Here is a 19,026-nt window from a genome sequence, read left to right on the forward strand (position 1 = left end):
TGCAACTCAGAAGACATAGATGTTAATATGATACAAACAACTGTATCATTGTCCGTATGATGTTTGTTGAACAGTTCAACTTCATCAGTTGTGGCATCAAGTGGTAGCGGATTCAAAGGGGGAAGTGACATATCAAGAACATAGGCAATTCACTCATGCTTGAGAACAATTCTCAAGTTGCATTGCCAATCCAAAATTATGATTAGTTAATTTGCAATTATCAAGGATAACGCGTAAATTCAAAGTAGTAGTCATTCTACAACAAAATAAAGATAAAATAAGAATTGCTATTTATGCAAAATAAAATCAAAGAAAAATGACATAAAAATAATATTTGATTTTGCTCCCACTATTTTTAATACAATTCCATAGCCCTCAAATATGGAATTAGGAATTCAAAATTTCTAGTGGACTAGAATCCTATTTTGTTATTTTAACCTTCACTAAGGCGAACAAGTCAAAATAATTAAAACAAGTAGGTACTTATTACCAATTAAAACAATTGTAACTTCTAGATAGTTGAGTTATCAACTCTTGATAAGGCACATCTTATGTGGTTTCCAACCTTTGCCTCTACAACATACAACCTTCACTGAAACGAACAAGTTATATGTTGTAGTTAAGTCTAACTCATTATTTTGAAATCTCATCTCATAATAAAACATGTCTTTGGTAGAGTACCCTTCACTGAGGTGAATAAGGTAATATTGAACAAGTACTCGCATTTTACTTGTGAGGACCCGAAATTTATTTTATATTTTACTTTATTTCTCTGAATACATTTTCTTTACTTAATTTTATTGCCTTAATTTCCTAGATATTTTTATAAGGGAGTCAAGATTTTTAATTATTTTTCTTCCATAAGTTAGTGCATGTTAAGTTTGTAGTGCATTATGGAAGTAGGACCCACTAGTGAGATGTGTGCAATAAATTTTGAAGATTAGAAGGAGTTTTGTGCAAAGAGATATTATTTTATAAGGTGTTAAGGGATAATTAAAGGTTTGCTAGATATTTTAATATTTAGGAGACCATTAGATAAGGATTAACCCTTGGAAGCCATTTGTCAACAAAGCCATGGAGCTTTGACTTGGACCAAGACCATTCTTAGCCTTTAAAAAAAAAATTGACCAAAAACCTCTCATCTTTCCTTCTCCTTGGCCGACTTTCTTGAGAGGAAAAAAAGAGAAAGAAACTCCATCTTTAACCTTGAATGTTGCTTGAATCCTTGAGTTTTCTTCACAAGCTTGCAATCCAAACCATAAAAAGTGACATTTAGGGACGAAAAAGGACTTTGGTGGAAAGATTTGGGAGAAAGAAGCTATTGGATTGCATTTCTTCATAGGGTTTCAAGGTAACCATGTGTAGAAACCATCTCTTCTCTTTTAACTTGCATTTGATTAGATTTAAGACTTGATTTTGGTAGATTTCATGGAAAATTTCATAGTTTGTGCGGTGGCTAGAAAATTCCAGCTTTGGTTGAGAAATTTCAGCTTTGATATGTTACTTTGAGTTTGGCTATGATCTATTAGCTTTTCCATATGAGTTTTCTAGCTTTTATATGTTATTTTAGCTTCATTATAGAAATTTTCAACTTGTAGTGGTGAATTTCAGCTTAGACTTAACATATTCCAGCTTTGATATGATTGCTTTTGAGTTAGATAATTGTCAATTTTGGGTAGCTTTATGGCCTTAAACAAGTGTCCCTTATAGCCTATGACTTGTAGTCTTGATTGAGGATGGTTTGCCATGAAATAAGTGTTGAATTTGGAAGGGAAAGTTAAGGAAATAAGGGGAAGTGCTGCTGAAATTTTGTTTCTCTCTTTCTTGTGATATGAATGAGTAAGAGTAATGATAGAGGTGTGACTTTTGGACGGTTTGAACTTGGGTTGCTTATGATTGCTTGAATCCACCTTGGTAATGATGCATAAGCTGAAATTTTGTCAAAAACCACATGTAAAACGAGAGGAAGTAATGGTTTCTTCTAGCATGCTTTCTAGTTTCATTTGCCCAACTTTTAACTCGAGGTTGGTTGCTTTTCTTCTAAAAGTTATGCGTGTATCTTACGTATATTTTACTACACTTCATGAGTTGTACATACCTAATTAATCTCTTTTGGTCTCTCACATCTTTTGGGTCTAAATGTTTTCTTTCACACTAATATCTTACTTGAATCATAGTCCTAGAATGAACTTGGATATTCCTTGATTGGCATTTTCAAAATTGTCTTTAAATTTTGTGTTTTAAGAGGCCAAACTTGGATAGGCATATGGCTCATAATTGAGTCTAAAATGCGTACTTCATTAACCTAAGTTTTAAATGGTCAGACCATGACATTTTGTCTTGGTTATTTTAGGGTTTGACGGTGAAAACAAGCACAACCCGGGGACGAACATTTAACGTTATTCTACTTGGAAACGGTGAGTGTACCACTTGCATGACTTGTTGTTTAAAGTGAACTACTTGTAATTGAAATTTATGATTTGTATGACTGTGACTTTGGTTTAATTTGGACTGGATGGGTGTATACTTTATCACACTCGATTTCACTTGATTGTTTGACTGGTCTATTACTCATTTGAAATTTGCTACTTGTGCATGAATTTGATGTCGTTTGGAGCCCAATATCTGACGACCTTACTGTGAATTTAAGCTCAAACTTCATTGGTAGTTAATCAAATCGAGCCAGCAAGAGTTTGGTCGAGGTAGATTGACGGGCCATGAGAAAAACTGTCACTGATTGACTAAGTACTGGATTTTTCTGATATTTGATATACTCGAGTATTACCACTACTGTTTCGATTTGGTGTTCGGGCCCAATAAGGGGTATGATTGGTGGGCGGAAATTGGTGTAAAGCGGGGATCTACGGTCAATGTTTTTGCTTCTCTAAACGTTGACGGAATGTCAACGGGTTTGGATCAAACTAATACGACTGGAAATTTGGCTCTTGAGAGCCATCTGTATCCTTTTACTTCAAGCACTTTGTGTTAGTTGTGGTGTTTACTTTTCTCTCTAATTGATGCTTATATGTGATAGATTAAAGTTCGAATTATGTGATTTTCGACTGTGTGACCCTACGTTACCTCATTGGGCGAAAACTCACTCTGTCACCTTTGTTTCCTTACAAGGGGCAAAGTCTTGGCGATGTGATTTTGGGGAAGAGTTGAGCTAGTTATAGCTTTTAGGCATTTTGTTTAAACTCCTTTGTATTAGTAAACCTTACATGTATTTGTATAAGATTGAATACTTTGGTTTGTATTTTAAGTTTGCATCGTTAGTGACTCTATTGTATATAGTTCTGGGTTGATGATTTCAAGTTAATTGTGTATTTTAGCATCTTCTATGAATTGTTGGATTAGTTAGTTCTGGCAAGAGTTTGACAGGTAGTCCACTAACCTTTGGGGTACGCCCTAAGGAAAGGTGAGGCTGTTACATTACTACAATAATGAAAGGTAACTTGTGTCTTGACTTAATATTTGATTTAAGGGATTTTAGATTCGTTTTAGTTTGTTTGCATAAGCTCTTATCATATCAAGCATAGCATGCATATTCATTCATCAATTTAAATAAATAAACATATTATAAAACATGAATGATTAGGGACTTTTCCTAAACTAGTTTCCTTGAACCAAAGAAAACTAGATGGTTAAACTAAGGAACAAAATATTTCCATATCCTGTATGTCTTTGTATGTCCACCATGATGATTTAGTGCCATATTCATCTCTATTGTACATTATAATTATAAATTCTGATCTATACATTCAAGAGAAAGGCAAGACATACTGGCCCTATTTCAAAAATACCGATAATCCAAATCATCCATACATTCAACCATATACAATCACATTGGTCTTAATATATAGTTATCCATCATGCATTCATGTAACACTTTATTAAATGAAAATATAAAATTTATTTAGTTCTAATCATATATTGTGAGAACCCGTGGATTTTCTTATTTTCTAGACTTTATTTTATTTAATTGCACGTTTTTCTGCATTTTCTTTATTAGAAAACTTTTCTAGATAATTTTTATGAGTAAATATAGTTTTTAGATGATTTTTCTAGTATCGGTTAGTTTTTGAGAAATTAAGAGCGTATACCGGACGTGGGACCCGCTAGTGCGGTAAGTTTGATAAAATTCGGCCAATTAGGTTAAGTTGTGTATACCGAGTTTAATTTATCAGATGTTAAGAGATAATTAGAAGTTACCTAGATGGATTATTATTGGAGAGACAAAAGGATAGAGATGTATTAAATGGAGTGACAAGTGTCACTTGGAGGTTAATTCTTAACTTAGTCAATTTTGACCAACTTTCTTGCTTTACCAATTTAAGTAAAAATTTCCAAAAATCATCCTCATTTTAAAGCTTCCTTGGCCGAACCTCTTGCTCCAAAAAAGAAAGGAAAAGCTCTCCAATCTCTTGCTCCAAACTTGCTCAATCCAACAAACCAACCGTTTAATCTTGCATTTACTCCATAAAAACCCTTAAGTGAGTGGTTGTGAGGTGATTAGTGAAGTTGTTTGGAGGATTAAGGTGCTAAGTTGCTCTTGTTCTTGGGTTGTTAAGGTGAGTAACTAAGGGACCTTTCTTGCAACTCAATAATGCTTAATTATTGACATGTGTGAGGTGAAGTGATGATTTTAGGTGTTGTTTCATGACTTTTGGTAGAATTTGGTGCATTTTCTATTTAATCATGATTTTTTCTATTTTCATATGATTACTATTGTGTGGCCATGTATGATGGTTGGAAATGATCTAGAATGAAGCTAGAATGCGTAAATTGTGGTTGTTTGCGGAAAATTTCCGCATTGAACGGAAAAATTCGGATTTAGGGTTTCAATTCAACCATTCTGCCTGGTACTGTTCCTCATAGTTAGAGGCCGAATTAGCCTTGGGTTAAAACATGAAAGTTGTAGAATGATATTTTAGAGTTTCCTACAAAATTTCAGCTCAATCGGAGCAATGTAACCTGTGAAAAGACCGAAATACCCCTACTGCCCTGTTTCTATCCGAAACTGATAATCAGCTTCTGTAATTGGTTATTTTGACCGGGAATACTACTGATTTGGTTGTTGATGTCTTCTTAAGAATTATATCCTTGTATCTTAGCTTTCAAATGGCTTTGGAATCACTTGAATTGGAGTTGTATGTGCTGAGATATGACTGAATGAATCAGGACTGCCACAGTAAACTTCGAACTGGAAAATCTGGGGTTGTTTTGGTAAATTTGACCTAGTTAGGGTGAGAACTGGACTAAGTAGTCTTCATCAAAGTTACAGATCCCTGTCTCAGCTTCGAAATTCCATAAGATTGTCTTAATCCGATAAGCGTAACTTAAGTTGCGATCGAAACACCGAGACACGTCAAACCTGCTTTTAGGCCTATTGTCTTTCAAATTGGTTTTCGGTTGCATTATTAACCTTGTGTTGTAATTGACTATATATGAAGGGTATTGTGACCCTAATTAGATGTTTTTAATAGCTTGTGAATTATATTTGAGGTTGTGGTTGATTTGGGTTGAATTTGGTGTTGAATTGTAGGGTGAAAAGTAAGAAAAACAAGGGGAAATGCTGTTAAAATTTTCGCAGGAACCCCGGAGCAGTTCTGGGAAATCTACAATATCTGGATGTCGAAATATCGGAATTGAGTTCTGTTTGTTGTGTTTTAAACTAGATTCATAGGGCTATGAACCGTGTAAATTTCAGTTTCTGGTTTGGTCTGTGGGATTTATGGTGATTTTTCAAAGTTAACCGAAATCGTATACCTGCTCTGCCTTTTTCTGGTTAAGACAGCAATTTGAGGCTCGAATTTGATTGGCTTGTGATCTGAATCTTCTAAATATGTCTTTTGAGAAATTTTACCCCTTTGAGTCTATTTTCCAACGGTGTAAATTTTACCAATTTCGGACTTAAGAATCCTAAGATATGATTTTTCAATCAGGGGTGTGCAAAACTGAAAAAAAATCTGTTTTCTTGGAATTATTCTCACTTTCAATTTCACCTTGAGATATGAGCTAGTACATCATTGTAAGTATGATTTTGAGAGGAGTGAGGGGTTTTGGGGTCATGTATGTCCTTAGGACCAACCGTTTTCTTTTATTCTTAAGCCGTCTTTTATTTTTCGTACTAGTATATAACTTGGAGAGGTACCTGACTAGTAATCGAACCTCATTTGTGCATCCTATTTACTCGGTTTTGGATGAAGAAATGTCAACTGTTTTACCTTTGTTATTCTTAGGGTTTCACGGTGATTAGGCCACTTTGGGTGAAAATTTTTGGAAGTACCTGTACTTGAACTGGTGAGTGTACCACTCCCCTCACTTATTGCTTAACTTGATTTCTGCATTTGCAATCTGTGATCTGAATGATTGTACTATCTGTTTAATCTGTTTGAGACGAGGGTGTACTTTATCACACTCGTTCTCTTGTCTGTCTGTATGCCTCTTGATTATATGTAATCTGTTATCTGTATCTGAGTCTGTTCGGAAGTCGTTTGGAGACTGGTATCCAACGACTTTTCTGTGACCTCTGAGCTCAACACCTGTGGCTAGTTACTCAAGTCGGGCCGGCAAGGGCCTGGTCGATTAGATAACGAACCACGGTAGTCTGTTTCAGGAATCTTTGGGTATTGAGACCCTTAATTCCGGTATACTCGAGTATTATCACTTCTGTTCTGTTCGGCGTTCGGGCCCGGTAGGGGTATGTTTGGTGGACGAAAATTGGTGTAAAGTGGGGTCTACGGATATGTTGGTTCTATGTACGTTGACGGAGAGTCAACGGGTTCGGATCAAGTACTGTAAATGGAAATCTGGCTCCTGAGAGCCACCTGTATCCTTCCTATTTGAATCATTGTGTCTAACTACTTTACTTTACATCTGGCATGTGTACCTGATTTGTTAAACGTGAAATGCCATGATTTTACTACTATATGTCTGGTACGTCATTGAGCGCAAGCTCACCCCTTTTTGTTACCTTTGTTTTCCTTACAGGGTTCCATGTTTTGAAACCAAGATTTTTGGAAGAAAAGAGTTGAGCTAGTTGTAGGACTTCTTTTGTTTATGCTCCTCTGTAACTGAAACCCTAATTGTATTTTGTGTAGCGTGAATACTCTGGCGTGTATTTAGTTCATTGGTTCAAGACTCCGATGTAAATATATGTATAAGTGTTTAATCGACGTCCCGTACTTCCGTATGGTTTGGTAAGCTCTGTTTAACCCTTGGTGGTCTCCAATTGTTCGTTTTCGTTGAGTTCTCACGCGTACTATATAGGGTTTGTGTGAATCGACTCCGTAGTCCTGGCGAGAGTTGGGCAGGCAATCCGCCGAACCCTTTGGTTCGCCTTAGGGTGAGGTGGGGCTGTCACATATATCATTATATGTTCAAGCCTTTAATCTCAAAAGATTTCAATTCAAGAGGTTTAAAAATTAGTTGAATCATATTCAAGTGATAAACTATTTTTTAATTCTGAAAAATTCTTTAGCGACAAACCATCTATTGCTAAACGGCTTTAGTGATAGATAGCGACAGTTACTGATAGTCTGCCCAGAAAATTAGTGATAGATTGTCGAACAGCCCCTTTTCTTCTTTGAAATTCCAGAATAAAGCACATAATTTTTGGTAACTCTTTTAATCTAAAAATCTACATTTTATTCATAATAAAATATAGCTATAATTTTTTAAATTTTGAAGAACCAAAGATAATAAAATAAAATTAGAAACCTTTATTCCTTAGGAAATCCTATTTCTTAAGAAATCCTTGTTGGTTTCCAATTTTACTTTAATTCCTTTTGTCATCAAATTTCTAAAAACTATTTGTAGTCTAAATAACACTTTTTTTATAGTCTAAATAACACTTTTCATCATCTAATGACAAAAATTTTGGATCAAAATCATGGCCAAATTTTTACAAGAATTATACCCAAAAAATTTTTGGTCATTGAAGAATGCAAAAACACGTTCTTTTTCCAAAAATTTTCAGCAATATCAATCCATAAAAAATCAGCCATAATCATTAGTTAAGAACAAAATTTCACCCTGATCAAATATCTCATAATTAACCATAATTGTTGAATTGACAATTTCATAAAACCGAATATTTGATCCATGAAAAATACTAATTTTTCATCAAATTTCCAGCCATGGAATTTGTTCAATTTTTCTGGAAATTTAGACAATAATAAAAAAATCTTATTTTTTTGATAAAACCAATTAGATTCAAAATTTTTTCGTAATTTTAATTTTTTATCAAAGTAATAATTTTAACTAGATTAGTGCTAATTATTACTAAGACACCTCCCACAAATTGGTTGAGAAAAAACCTAGTTTTTTACCAAAAAAAAACTTGCTCCAATAAGAGAATAAGAGTTGTTATTTTTTTTTTATTTTTTGGACGAATTTTGGGTATTTTTCTCTCAAGATTTTTGTCAAAAATCTCACAAGACAATTTGTGTATTGATTAGTCTTGTTAACAAAACTTTAGTGAGTTATAGAAAAATAAGTTGTCCATGTCCTTATGAAAATATGAAACTAATTTCCCATAGAATTCAACTTCTTTATTTTAATATAACACTTGTATTTGGAAGACTTAAACTTATTTTTACTATAAATCCCTCAAAATTAACTTGTCTCACAAATTAAACTATAAGTTATAAAACTTATTTACCTCCCTCGATGTTGGACTAAATTACAATCAGCTCCTTCGTAATATGAATAGCAAGGTAGGCCTATGCTTTTAGCAAATAGTCAGCCCGGCAGCCTACAAGTTTTAAAAAAAGGAAAAATTCCCAAACCTACTGTGTGCTTCTAAGCACGGCAGGCATAGTCCAACGAAACTATGCTGTCAAATCAATGTTTGTGTGTTTTCTTTCCATCTATAATCTAAGGAATTAGCCCTATAAGAACACACTTCTAACTTTTTGCTGCGCGTGCACTTATAGCTCACATCATTAAATTGACTATTACTTGTTAAGCAAGCACCTCACATTGACTGGTTGCCAGTATGTAGAATGTTTGACAATAAATAGAATGTTTACCCGAACATATATCACTAGTAAAGTAGTAACTTGCCTAAAGTCAAATGTAAGGCTCGCATCAGTAAGATGTACATCTCCTGTATTTGGGTCAACATCAACTCCATTAAGGAAGCTAAAATCGTATTCCACCTGCGCTATTGGCAAGTAATGTTAATACGTCTACCTTGAGATCCTAAAAAAATATAATGACAAAAGTGGATATCATTACAATTCTTGTCCTATTTGAAACCATTTTCGTACCCAAAATATTATGGCCGAATTACACTCCAAACTAGGCACTTATAATCTGTTTAAAATAATTGCGAAACCCCTATCTGGCCTCTTCCCATCCCCTCCACCCCTGGACATGACATTAGATCATTGACCCTGGCTTTTCTTCTGGCCCTTTTAGTCCCAAGAAAGATTTTTGCTATATTTAGCCGTTCAACTGCTGCCCATTTCGCATCAGAATGGCTATATAAGGCAACTTCTCTTTTTCCTTGTTATATGACGTTGGCTCGGATGAGGTGCTTTGAATTGTTCTTATCCTAACTATGTAGAATCTCAACTATGCATGTATTAGTCTAATCGATGAAACTAGTAAATGGCAAGGCCAAAAGTATGTTTGACACTGAATTCCTGGAGCTAAAGCACATGCACATCGATATTGTTGATTTTGGCTTAATTGGCGACTTATGTGCTTTATTGAGGTAGTCTTGATCTAGTTGTTAAGGGTAGATTTTAGAACATAGAAGTTTAGGGTTCAAATTCCCCTTTCTTCTTTTCACTTCTTAAATCCTACCCTTCTTCTGCTAAAAAATAATTTTTAAAAAGAAAAACTGTGCAATGCACGGGATGTGCTCTCTTATTCTCAAAGAAGGTTATATTTAATATAACTTTAATGAATTGAATTGTATATACAATCCGAATTCCGAGATTCCGGTCGACCAAAATGTTTCAATGATAATGTATAAGTATGTATAGAGATATATTAGAACTACCCATATTTTCCTAGTTTAATGTTTATGTAAATTAATTTTCTTACATTGTACGTTCTTTTCTCCAATTAGTATGATCCCATGAAGTTGTTAAAGTCCTCATCCTATACTAGCTAATATTGGTCTCGAATTGAGTGGTGCTAATCTTGCATTGTTACAGTACCTGAGTTTGTTTTCAAATCATGTATTACATTTCCAGGCAACCACAGCTAAGCTTTAGGTCGACAATCAATGAGTCATGTAGCAAAATAGAAACACTCTGTTCGTCTCATTTTCTTTTCCCACTCAAAACTTATACAGCTCTTTTGTTTTCGTGGGAAAGTGACCTAATCTCTGTAGTCTCTCTCCTCATGGTTCTTTATTTTTCTTGTTTATATAATAAAATTTTTTCTCTCCTAGAATTTTCCTGCGAGAGTTTTTCTCTCTTAGAATCTTTTAGTAATAGTTTGCTCTCTTCTTGAATTTTCCTTGGAAGAGTTTTCTTTGTTTTCCTTGATTTTCTTTTCTTGTTAGATATGTGTTTTTCACACATTTGTTTTATCAAATTTGGAATTTCTCACATTTGTCTGCTCATATATAAACCACATCTTGGGGTTTAAAAATAGCATATACTACATCAACTTGTTAAAGACATGCATAGATCTTGGAACAGTAGAGATTTATATATTTGTAAAAAAAAATTGAAGTTTACGATGTTAACTTTTATGAATTCTTCAGATTTGGAGTAATCCTTTCTATTTAATTGTTGCATCTGTTACGTGTCCTTATTATAGAAGATGACATTATTACAGCTCTCACTGAATAAATAAAATCATCATATTTATAAAAAATATTTATTTAAATTTCACATATCGTATTTTAGGACTTATTTTTTATATCAGGAAGTTTATTATATTTAAATTCTATAGTAAAGTAACCAGGAGCTACGGCTGCTTAAACTATTATCTTCATAAAGTTTTGGCTTTTTTATCCATATTTTGTATTAAATAATCCCCTTCAAATAGAAACTTTAACTTGACTTAATAATTTTTGTAATTAAATTTTCTTGTAATCAGTTTTTTTTAATGATTTCTCTCTTCTAACAAAATTTACCAGTTCTAATAAATTTAAATTATTTTTGTTTTTCATTTGTAGTAATTTTCTGTGTTTAATTTTTCAATTGTTTCGTACATTGATAAATTTATTAATCACTCAAAAGTGAAGATTTGTTCTTGACAAAATTGATTCCAACATTTTTTGTGTTTAATTGAGAATGAATAGGTGGTGTAAGTGTATGATCACAGTAAAAGTTTAATAACTATCTCAAAAAAAATATGTTTATCTTATTTTATGCATTGCAATTTGTGTGATGAGAAAGATCACATTTCATATAATATTTTTGAAACTTCATATGGTAGTTAAATGTTTAGAATCCAATACTTGGTAAATTTTATATCAATGAGTATGTGAGAATATAGTTGATATTTCTTTCTCGAATTATTATCCCTCGCATAGGTTCATAAGTAACAAAAAATATCTCGTGTTGATGTATTGGTTCAAATACAAGTTAGTTACAAATTTAAATCAGTGCTACGAAATTCTCTATTCAATTGTTTCTTTCTTACCCAATTCCATTTAAATTAGCTAGCTATATCATCAAAATGGATATTTGGTCAAGGTGTCTAAAAGTTTACTCTAGCTATTGGTGCAAAATATACGAGCAACCATATTGATCAAGCATAGTTGAATGAGTTCCCAACTAACCAAGTCAACTATTCCTTATTTGTTTACTTTAGTATTACAAGCTTTTCATTCTTTATTTTTTTAACTAATGATTATCTTCAATTACTGCTATATGAATACAATAAGTTTGATTAGTTATCAAATTTCAACTTGTTTCCATAATGATAAACCTTTTACTACTTTTTTTCTGAACAATGACTTTTCTCTATTTCTTATACGAACAAATCATAATGGGTGGTTTAAATGATATAAAACTATTTTGTTTTCTCTCTTCCTTACATTCAATAATACGAACATTAGGAAACTGGAAAAATTAATAATAAAATGCATCTGGAGTACTTGGACTGAATTAACTAATTCATATTTATCTTATCTCGAATGTAAATTTGATTCCATTGAATGTGCAGATCAACAAAAATACATTTCTTTTTTGTGCAATACATTTCAAATATTCAAGAATAGGAAAATTGAAATTCTAATTTGGCACTTTTAAGGTTTCTCTTATAAGTATTATATTAATGTTATAAAAAATCAACTGATTTTTAAATTAAGGGTATATATTAGTTTTGTGAACTTGTTCCCCTAATTAATGCTTAACTACTTTTAATTAGCTCTTTGTTCATTCAATTCTCTTTGTAGGAATATTTATCAAAAGCATAGAATTACCAGGCAAATGTAGGAAACAGAATACTAGTTGGTCTAGAATTCAGAATTCACTTTTGGGAATTCACATGAATTTAATTTTGGAATGAGCAACATAGCTCACAATTCAGGCCTGCATATTAAACCATTAATTTTTTTCGAAAGTCATAAAACTTGAGCTTATTCGTATTTCACAAGATCATGACTGATAATTAAATCCAAACCGGAGAGAGAGAGAGAGAGAGAGAGAGAGAGAGAGAGAGAGAGAGAGAGAGAGAGAGAGAGAGAGAACAAATCCGAAGTTGCATTTTGATAAATTAATGTGAAGCTAATATCAATTATGTAAAGAGGTAAGATTTATTCTACCCTCATGTCTTGTAATTTCTCATTCTCAATTGGACTAGAAGGGGTTAAAGCCAAAACCCCGTGATTAAAAGGTTTATTCTACTTGATACTCTAAATGCACTCGATAAGCACACTAAAAATGGAGAGTGAATGATTCACCCCTTAAATTGTAAAACTACTGCAAAAGAAGTTTACCTTTTACCAAAATAATAATAATAATAATAACACCAAGATAACTTCATATTGTGTGCCCTTAGAACACCAAATAGACAAACTTTTATAAAAGAAATCCCGCAATACATTTTCTTCATAGTAGCTAATCTTCCATTAAATGGCCAAGGTTACTTCCACAAGTTACTATTTACTATACATGCCAACAAACTTGACTTCACGTGAACCAACAAACACTCTTCCTCCGTTGTATTCTTGCACCAAATTTACAATAATATTGCTATAGTAATCTTCCAAATTTTTTATCAGTAGTATTTCCCCAAATGAGTCAAATTTGTATCCAAAAGGTGTAGCATTGCGCTGTTGTTGTTGAACAATCTCATTAACTGCCACCCAAAACTTCCCCGGCTCTGGGGCTCTTTTTATTTTCACGGGATTTCCTGGCAGGTTTAATAGAGCTTCAGTTGTATTTGCTTTTAATCCGGTGAGACAGTACTTTTTGACTGTTTTAGTACTGAACTCTGAAAACAACACAAATGTACGATCAGTGCTAACCACAGGTCCTGCTGGTATAGAGAGCCCATCTAGCAACACCTTCAACTCTTTTGTTATTGGATTATACTTGATTAATCTTCCAGTTGAATCTAGAACATAATTCCCTTGTATGACATTTCTGCACAAGATTATTTGAGTTGCTCAAGTTTTTCTATTGAGTTGATGAGGATATACAGATGAAAATATGGATAATTTTTTTTTAAAGTTAGGGAGGAGATGGGATTTAGGAAGTAGGGAAGGAAAAGGAGGAATTAAATCTATAAGCTCTAATTCTTGCGATCTCAATGTTAACCACTAGATCAAGGCATAATCAGTAAAAAAATATGGATGATAATTGCATGGTTAGTGAATGACTTTGAACAAGAATTTTGGCAAAATTGAATTACCCTTGATGTAATTAGTACATTATATTTGACGTATATCTTCAGTACTATAGAACGAGAGTAACTTTATGCATCCCCATTCCCTACTACATTTTTCATTGTTCCGAAATTGGAAATTTAGCATTTTTGAAATTAACAAAAAATTAGAAAATTTTATGCAATAACTGTAATAACTAAAAAAGCGTTGAGAAAGTTACCATTAAGTCGTATTTCCGTATTGTCAAGACTACTGAATCCTAAAGCTATGAGGACCAACGAGTCTGATTGTTCATTTGTTGTATTTAGACATATATGAAAATAAATGTCTAAGATTTTTATATTTTATGGAAATTTTTATTTTCTACCTTATCTTTCATGTACAAAACCTTCATTACTTTCTCTGTCTCTTTTTTGGGTCAAACTTTCCATGGTAGAACTCATGAACTACCAACATCAACTGCTTGTAAACCATATAATATAGTTCTTTAGTGTCTCTTTAAAAAAAAATTATTTAGTTATATTGGAATAGACTTTTTCCTTAATCTAGAGCACTATAAAATTGTGTAACAACATTTCTATAAGTAAAGAGATATACACTTGAAGAAAGTAGTTTTTAAGATTTTAAGCAATATTTGATCTAAAGTTTGACCGTTCACAAAAATATGGTCGTAAGATGTAGAAGACATATTTCATTAAAAATCTCAATTTATATTCATAAAACTTGTGCGAAATGCATGGCAGTCCCGTCCAACAAAGAAAAAGTCTATGGCCTTGTTCCCAACAACTTTTGATTGTGTAAAACCTGATTTTAGAAAATCGGAATAGAAAAGCACCAAAATAAATATATCTCATTTTCAGCTTGTTTAGGTTTAAAAAAACCCAAAATCAGATTATAAAAAGTAATTGATTTTTGGAAGCAAAAATCAAGGGTCAAGTGGCTCAATAGTGGGGATCGGAATACAAGGTATTTTCATGCAGTGATCAAGCAGAGGAGAGTACAGGGGACAATACACAGGGCGAAAAATTCGTATGGCGAATGGGTGGGCAAGGATGATGACATAGCACAGGAGGCGGTTGAGTATTTCTCTGGCCTATTTTCGGGGTCTATCGACTCCTCTTCGGGGGATTTAGTGCATTTAATTCCGTCAATGGTCACAAGTGAGGAGAATGCTTTTTTGGAAGAAGTGCCTGACGTAGAGGAGGTTCGACATATGGTGTTCACCATGGACGGGGAGAGTGCGGCGGGTCCGGACGGGTTTATAGGGAGTTCTTCACGTTCGCATGGGATATCATTGCTCAGGACCTGCATAGAGCGGTGGTGAGTTTCTTCTGTGGAAATGAGTTACCTAGGTTTATTACTTCCACCTCAATTATTTTGCTACCTAAAGTTTCGAATCCCCAAGATTTTTCTAAATTCAGATCCATTAGCCTCTGCAATTTTTTCAACAAATTATTATCCAGAATTTTAATGGGGCAGTTAGGCTCTGTTATACCGAGAATTATCTCGCCCCAACAGACGGGGTTTGTCAAAGGCAGAAACATAACGGATAATTACTTGCTAGCTCAGGAGTTGATATCCACCATATGCAAGAAGGCAAGAGGGGGGAATGTTGCCCTAAAATTGGATATGACTAAGGCATATGATCGGATGTCTTGGAGACATATTATTACCATGTTGCGCGCATTTGGTTTTAGAGAACGTTTTATAGACCTGGTCTGGCGGCTTATTTCTAACGTGTGGTTTTCAATTGTTATCAATGGAACATCACACGGATTTTTCAAATCTACCAGGGGGTTACGGTAAGGCGATCCACTATCCCCAGTGCTCTTTATTATTGGTTCGAAAATGCTGTCACGAGGGCTCAATTCTTTAGCATTGCAGCAGAATTTTGTAGGGTTTTCAAGTCCCAATGGGCTGTCCTGTCGTCACGCATCTAACTTTTGCTGATGACGTGCTGATTTTTACCAATGGGTCGATTACTGCTTTAAAACAAATCATGCAGGTGCTAGAGGCGTATCAACTTTCCTCAGGACAACTGATCAATGTTCAAAAGAGCGGATTCTTGGTTCATCCTACTTTATCCCTAGCTCGGAAAAGAGTGATTGAGAGGATTACGCAATTCACTAGACAGGAGTTGCACATTCGCTATCTTGGCTTACCTTTGTATTTGGGAAGGAGCAAGTCAGCTTACTTTGAAGAGGTATGTCAAGCGGTGTTGGTTCGAATTATGTCTTGGAAGTCAAGGTTGATATCCCCGGGAGGGAGAATAATTTTGGTAAAGCATGTGCTCGCATCCATCCCAGTTCACTTACTATTAGCCGTGGTATGTCCCGTCTCGATTTTTAATCGAATAGAGCAGACTTGTGCGAATTTTCTATGGGGATCAACAGTGGAAGGGACAAAGTTTCACTGGATCAGATGGTCTCAGTTATGTCTTCCGGTTGAGGAGGGGGGAGTGGGTTTCAGAAAGTTACGGGATGTGTACTCGGCATTCTCTTGTAAATTGTGATGGACTTTTCGGACTGGAAAGTCACTTTGAGCACAGTTTATGCGAGCTAAATACTGCAGGGACCTTCATCCGTGCCAGGTGGAATTGCGAAGATTTGACTCATCGACGTAGAGACGAATGTTAAACATAAGCCGATAGGTGGAGTTAGCCATGCTATGGGTGGTGAATGCAGGGTCATGTAATTTTTGGTATGACAAATGGTTGGGAAGTGGAGCTCTATGTTTGAAAGCTATAGTGAACCCTACCCTCTCCGTCAAGGACTTCCTCACTAATGGGGAATGGAATGGTGCTATGCTTAGGCAATATATACCGCAAGAAATCATCGCTCTAATTCTAGAACACCCGGTCCCAAGTGGAGATCACCATGACGAGTTGGTATGGAGCCAGACGGCGTCGGGAAAATTCATGTTGGCATCGGCATTTCAGGAGGTCCGTCAAGCTCGAAATTACTCTGTCTTACACTCTCAGGTATGGCATCCTCGGATTCCGTTGAAAGTTTCATTCTTCATGATGCGTTTACTGTTGGGGAAATTGCTTTTAACTGATGTCTTGCGGAGGGTTGGAGTCCAATTGGTTTCAAAGTGCTTGTGTTGCCAAGAGGGAGCGATTGAGACACTGGAACATGTGTTCGCGGAGGGACAGGTTGCAAAAGATGTCTGGAGATATTTTGGTAGGATATATAGGGTTACACAACTTGGCTCGTCACTACGGGCATGGCTAACGGCTTGGTGGCTGTTCTCCCCTCGGCAAGCAGTAAGACAGTTTCTCTTCTCGATTCTTCCCAGTTTTATATGTTGGCATACTTGGAAGGCTCGGAACATTGCATACTACGAAGGAAGGCAGATGTCAGTGGCAAGAATTTTTCATGCCATTTTGTTAGATGTGATAGGGGTGGTTGAGATTCAGTTTAACCAGAAGCTTGAGGTGCACACGTTTCTTCAGCTATATGAGTGGACAACTCAACAAACATTGGGGTATAGTTTTCATCTGGTGTGGTGGAAGGCGAAAGAGGCGGGATTGCTAACACTAAATACGGATGGATGCTCCAAGGGAAATTCATGAGTGAGTGGTGGTGGGGAAATCCTTCGCGACTCATCGGGATTGCCATTATTTGCATTCTCAACTTACTTTGGGAAACTTTCGAGTTTGCGTGCAGAGGCATTGGCCCTGGTAATGGGCTCCGTTTGTGCGTTCAAAAGCAGTTTACCGATGTAAGTATTCAAGTTGATTCCCCAGTTCTCGTTGGGATTCTTCAACGCCGGCTCCAGTGCCCGTGGGTGATACGACAGGAGGTAGACCATATTTGGGGCATGATTACTGATACGGCACAAATTTCTCGTTGGGATTCTTAACGCCGACTCCAGTGCCCGTGGGTGATACGACAGGAGGTAGACCATAGTTGGGGCATGATTATTGATATGGCACAAATTTCTCATTGCTACAGAGAAGCAAATAGGGTGGCGGACAGTTTGGCAAAGGTGGGTGCGTCCAGCCATAACAGGAATGTCACCATTTATGATGACTTCAATGCAATTCCAAGACAGACGCGAGGGGAAATTCGCATAGACAGGTTAGACATGCATTCTCTCAGGCGGAGGAAAGTAGGCTAGCCTAGGACGTTGGCTAATTCGGGATTCTTTGCAAAGAAGTAAAAGATAGATTTACTGCTTCAGATATAGAAGATGGTGCTCTCGTACCAGTTGCTTAGCTTTTCATCAATTGGGATTTCCAAACTTTCGTAGAGTTACAATGTAGCATGTGCCATGTGATATTTTCCTTGAATTTGGGTTTGTTGGCAGTGAGATTTGTATATTTATAAGGGGAAACTCTGCCAAAATTTTCTTAAACTAAATAAAATATTTATATTTAAAAAATATTATACTTAAAAAAAAAAGAGAATACATAAGATAACTTTTTTAATATTGAAATCTAAAATCAAGTTTTAAAAATCAGTTGAGAACAAGGCCTCTAACTTCAATTGTCTTCAATATTCCAAAATTAGCACTAACCTTGATGATACTTATGGGTTAATAAAACAGAATTTTGCCAGGAAAAGTATTGCTAAGTAACATCTAGAAAATTGATGATGTACCTTAAATCAAATGTTTGGCTGGCATCAGTTAAATAGACATCTCCTGTAAGTTGATCAACGTCAATGCCATTAAGGAACTTAAATGGAACACCACCCGCACTCTTAGCAATTAGAGTAGCTAGTCCACCCTCAGGTCCTACTTTAAACAGACCAAGAAATGCATCAACAATATAAAGAACTCCATTAAAATTGTTGAAGCTAAATCCAAAAGGCCTTCCACATGTTGGTCCCAAATTTGGGTCTGTTACATCATCGCATAATTCATAAACTAAAGCAAAGAAAATGTGCAAAAGTTAATTCAACATATTTACATCACATGAACTCTAGCAAAGATTGAACATACTTAATATATATAAATGATAACCTGACATATTGTGTTAAGAATAATTGAAGGCATTACAACAATTTTATCAATTGAGACATATATTGCTACACATTAAAGCATGATTGTTTATGTAATTCTAATAACAGTAAGTAGTCAATCGTGTGGAGTATATGTGTATAACATCATCCAAATGCACATCAAGTGCATTTTTTCTAGCCCAGTAAGTTCTCAGTTGTTGCCAACAACAAGAGCTTATTACTATCAACAATGCATTTGTTGTGTCATTCAAC

At 34.9% G+C, this 19,026-nt stretch overlaps 1 protein-coding gene across 1 annotated transcript; it reads right to left on the reverse strand.

Moving 5' to 3' along the window:
• Positions 1–13,078: 13,078 nt before the first annotated feature.
• On the reverse strand, positions 13,079–18,782 carry LOC113760010 (protein STRICTOSIDINE SYNTHASE-LIKE 11-like). Its single transcript, XM_027302589.1, has 3 exons — positions 18,776–18,782; positions 18,412–18,679; positions 13,079–13,565 (listed from the first exon to the last, which is right to left on the reverse strand). The coding sequence occupies exons 1-3, from the start codon at positions 18,780–18,782 to the stop codon at positions 13,079–13,081; spliced, it is 762 nt and encodes a 253-aa protein (XP_027158390.1).
• Between the last annotated feature and the right edge of the window lie 244 nt (positions 18,783–19,026).

Source organism: Coffea eugenioides, chromosome 2 (genome assembly GCF_003713205.1).
Source record: "Coffea eugenioides isolate CCC68of chromosome 2, Ceug_1.0, whole genome shotgun sequence".
NCBI lineage: Eukaryota > Viridiplantae > Streptophyta > Magnoliopsida > Gentianales > Rubiaceae > Coffea > Coffea eugenioides.

Excerpts from the sequence above, each read along its gene's own strand:
- LOC113760010 (XM_027302589.1), bottom strand. Across the intron at positions 13,566-18,411 it reads AGCCAAACATTTGATTTAAG|AAATGTCATACAAGGGAATT; the intron begins GTACATCATCAA and ends AATCTTGTGCAG.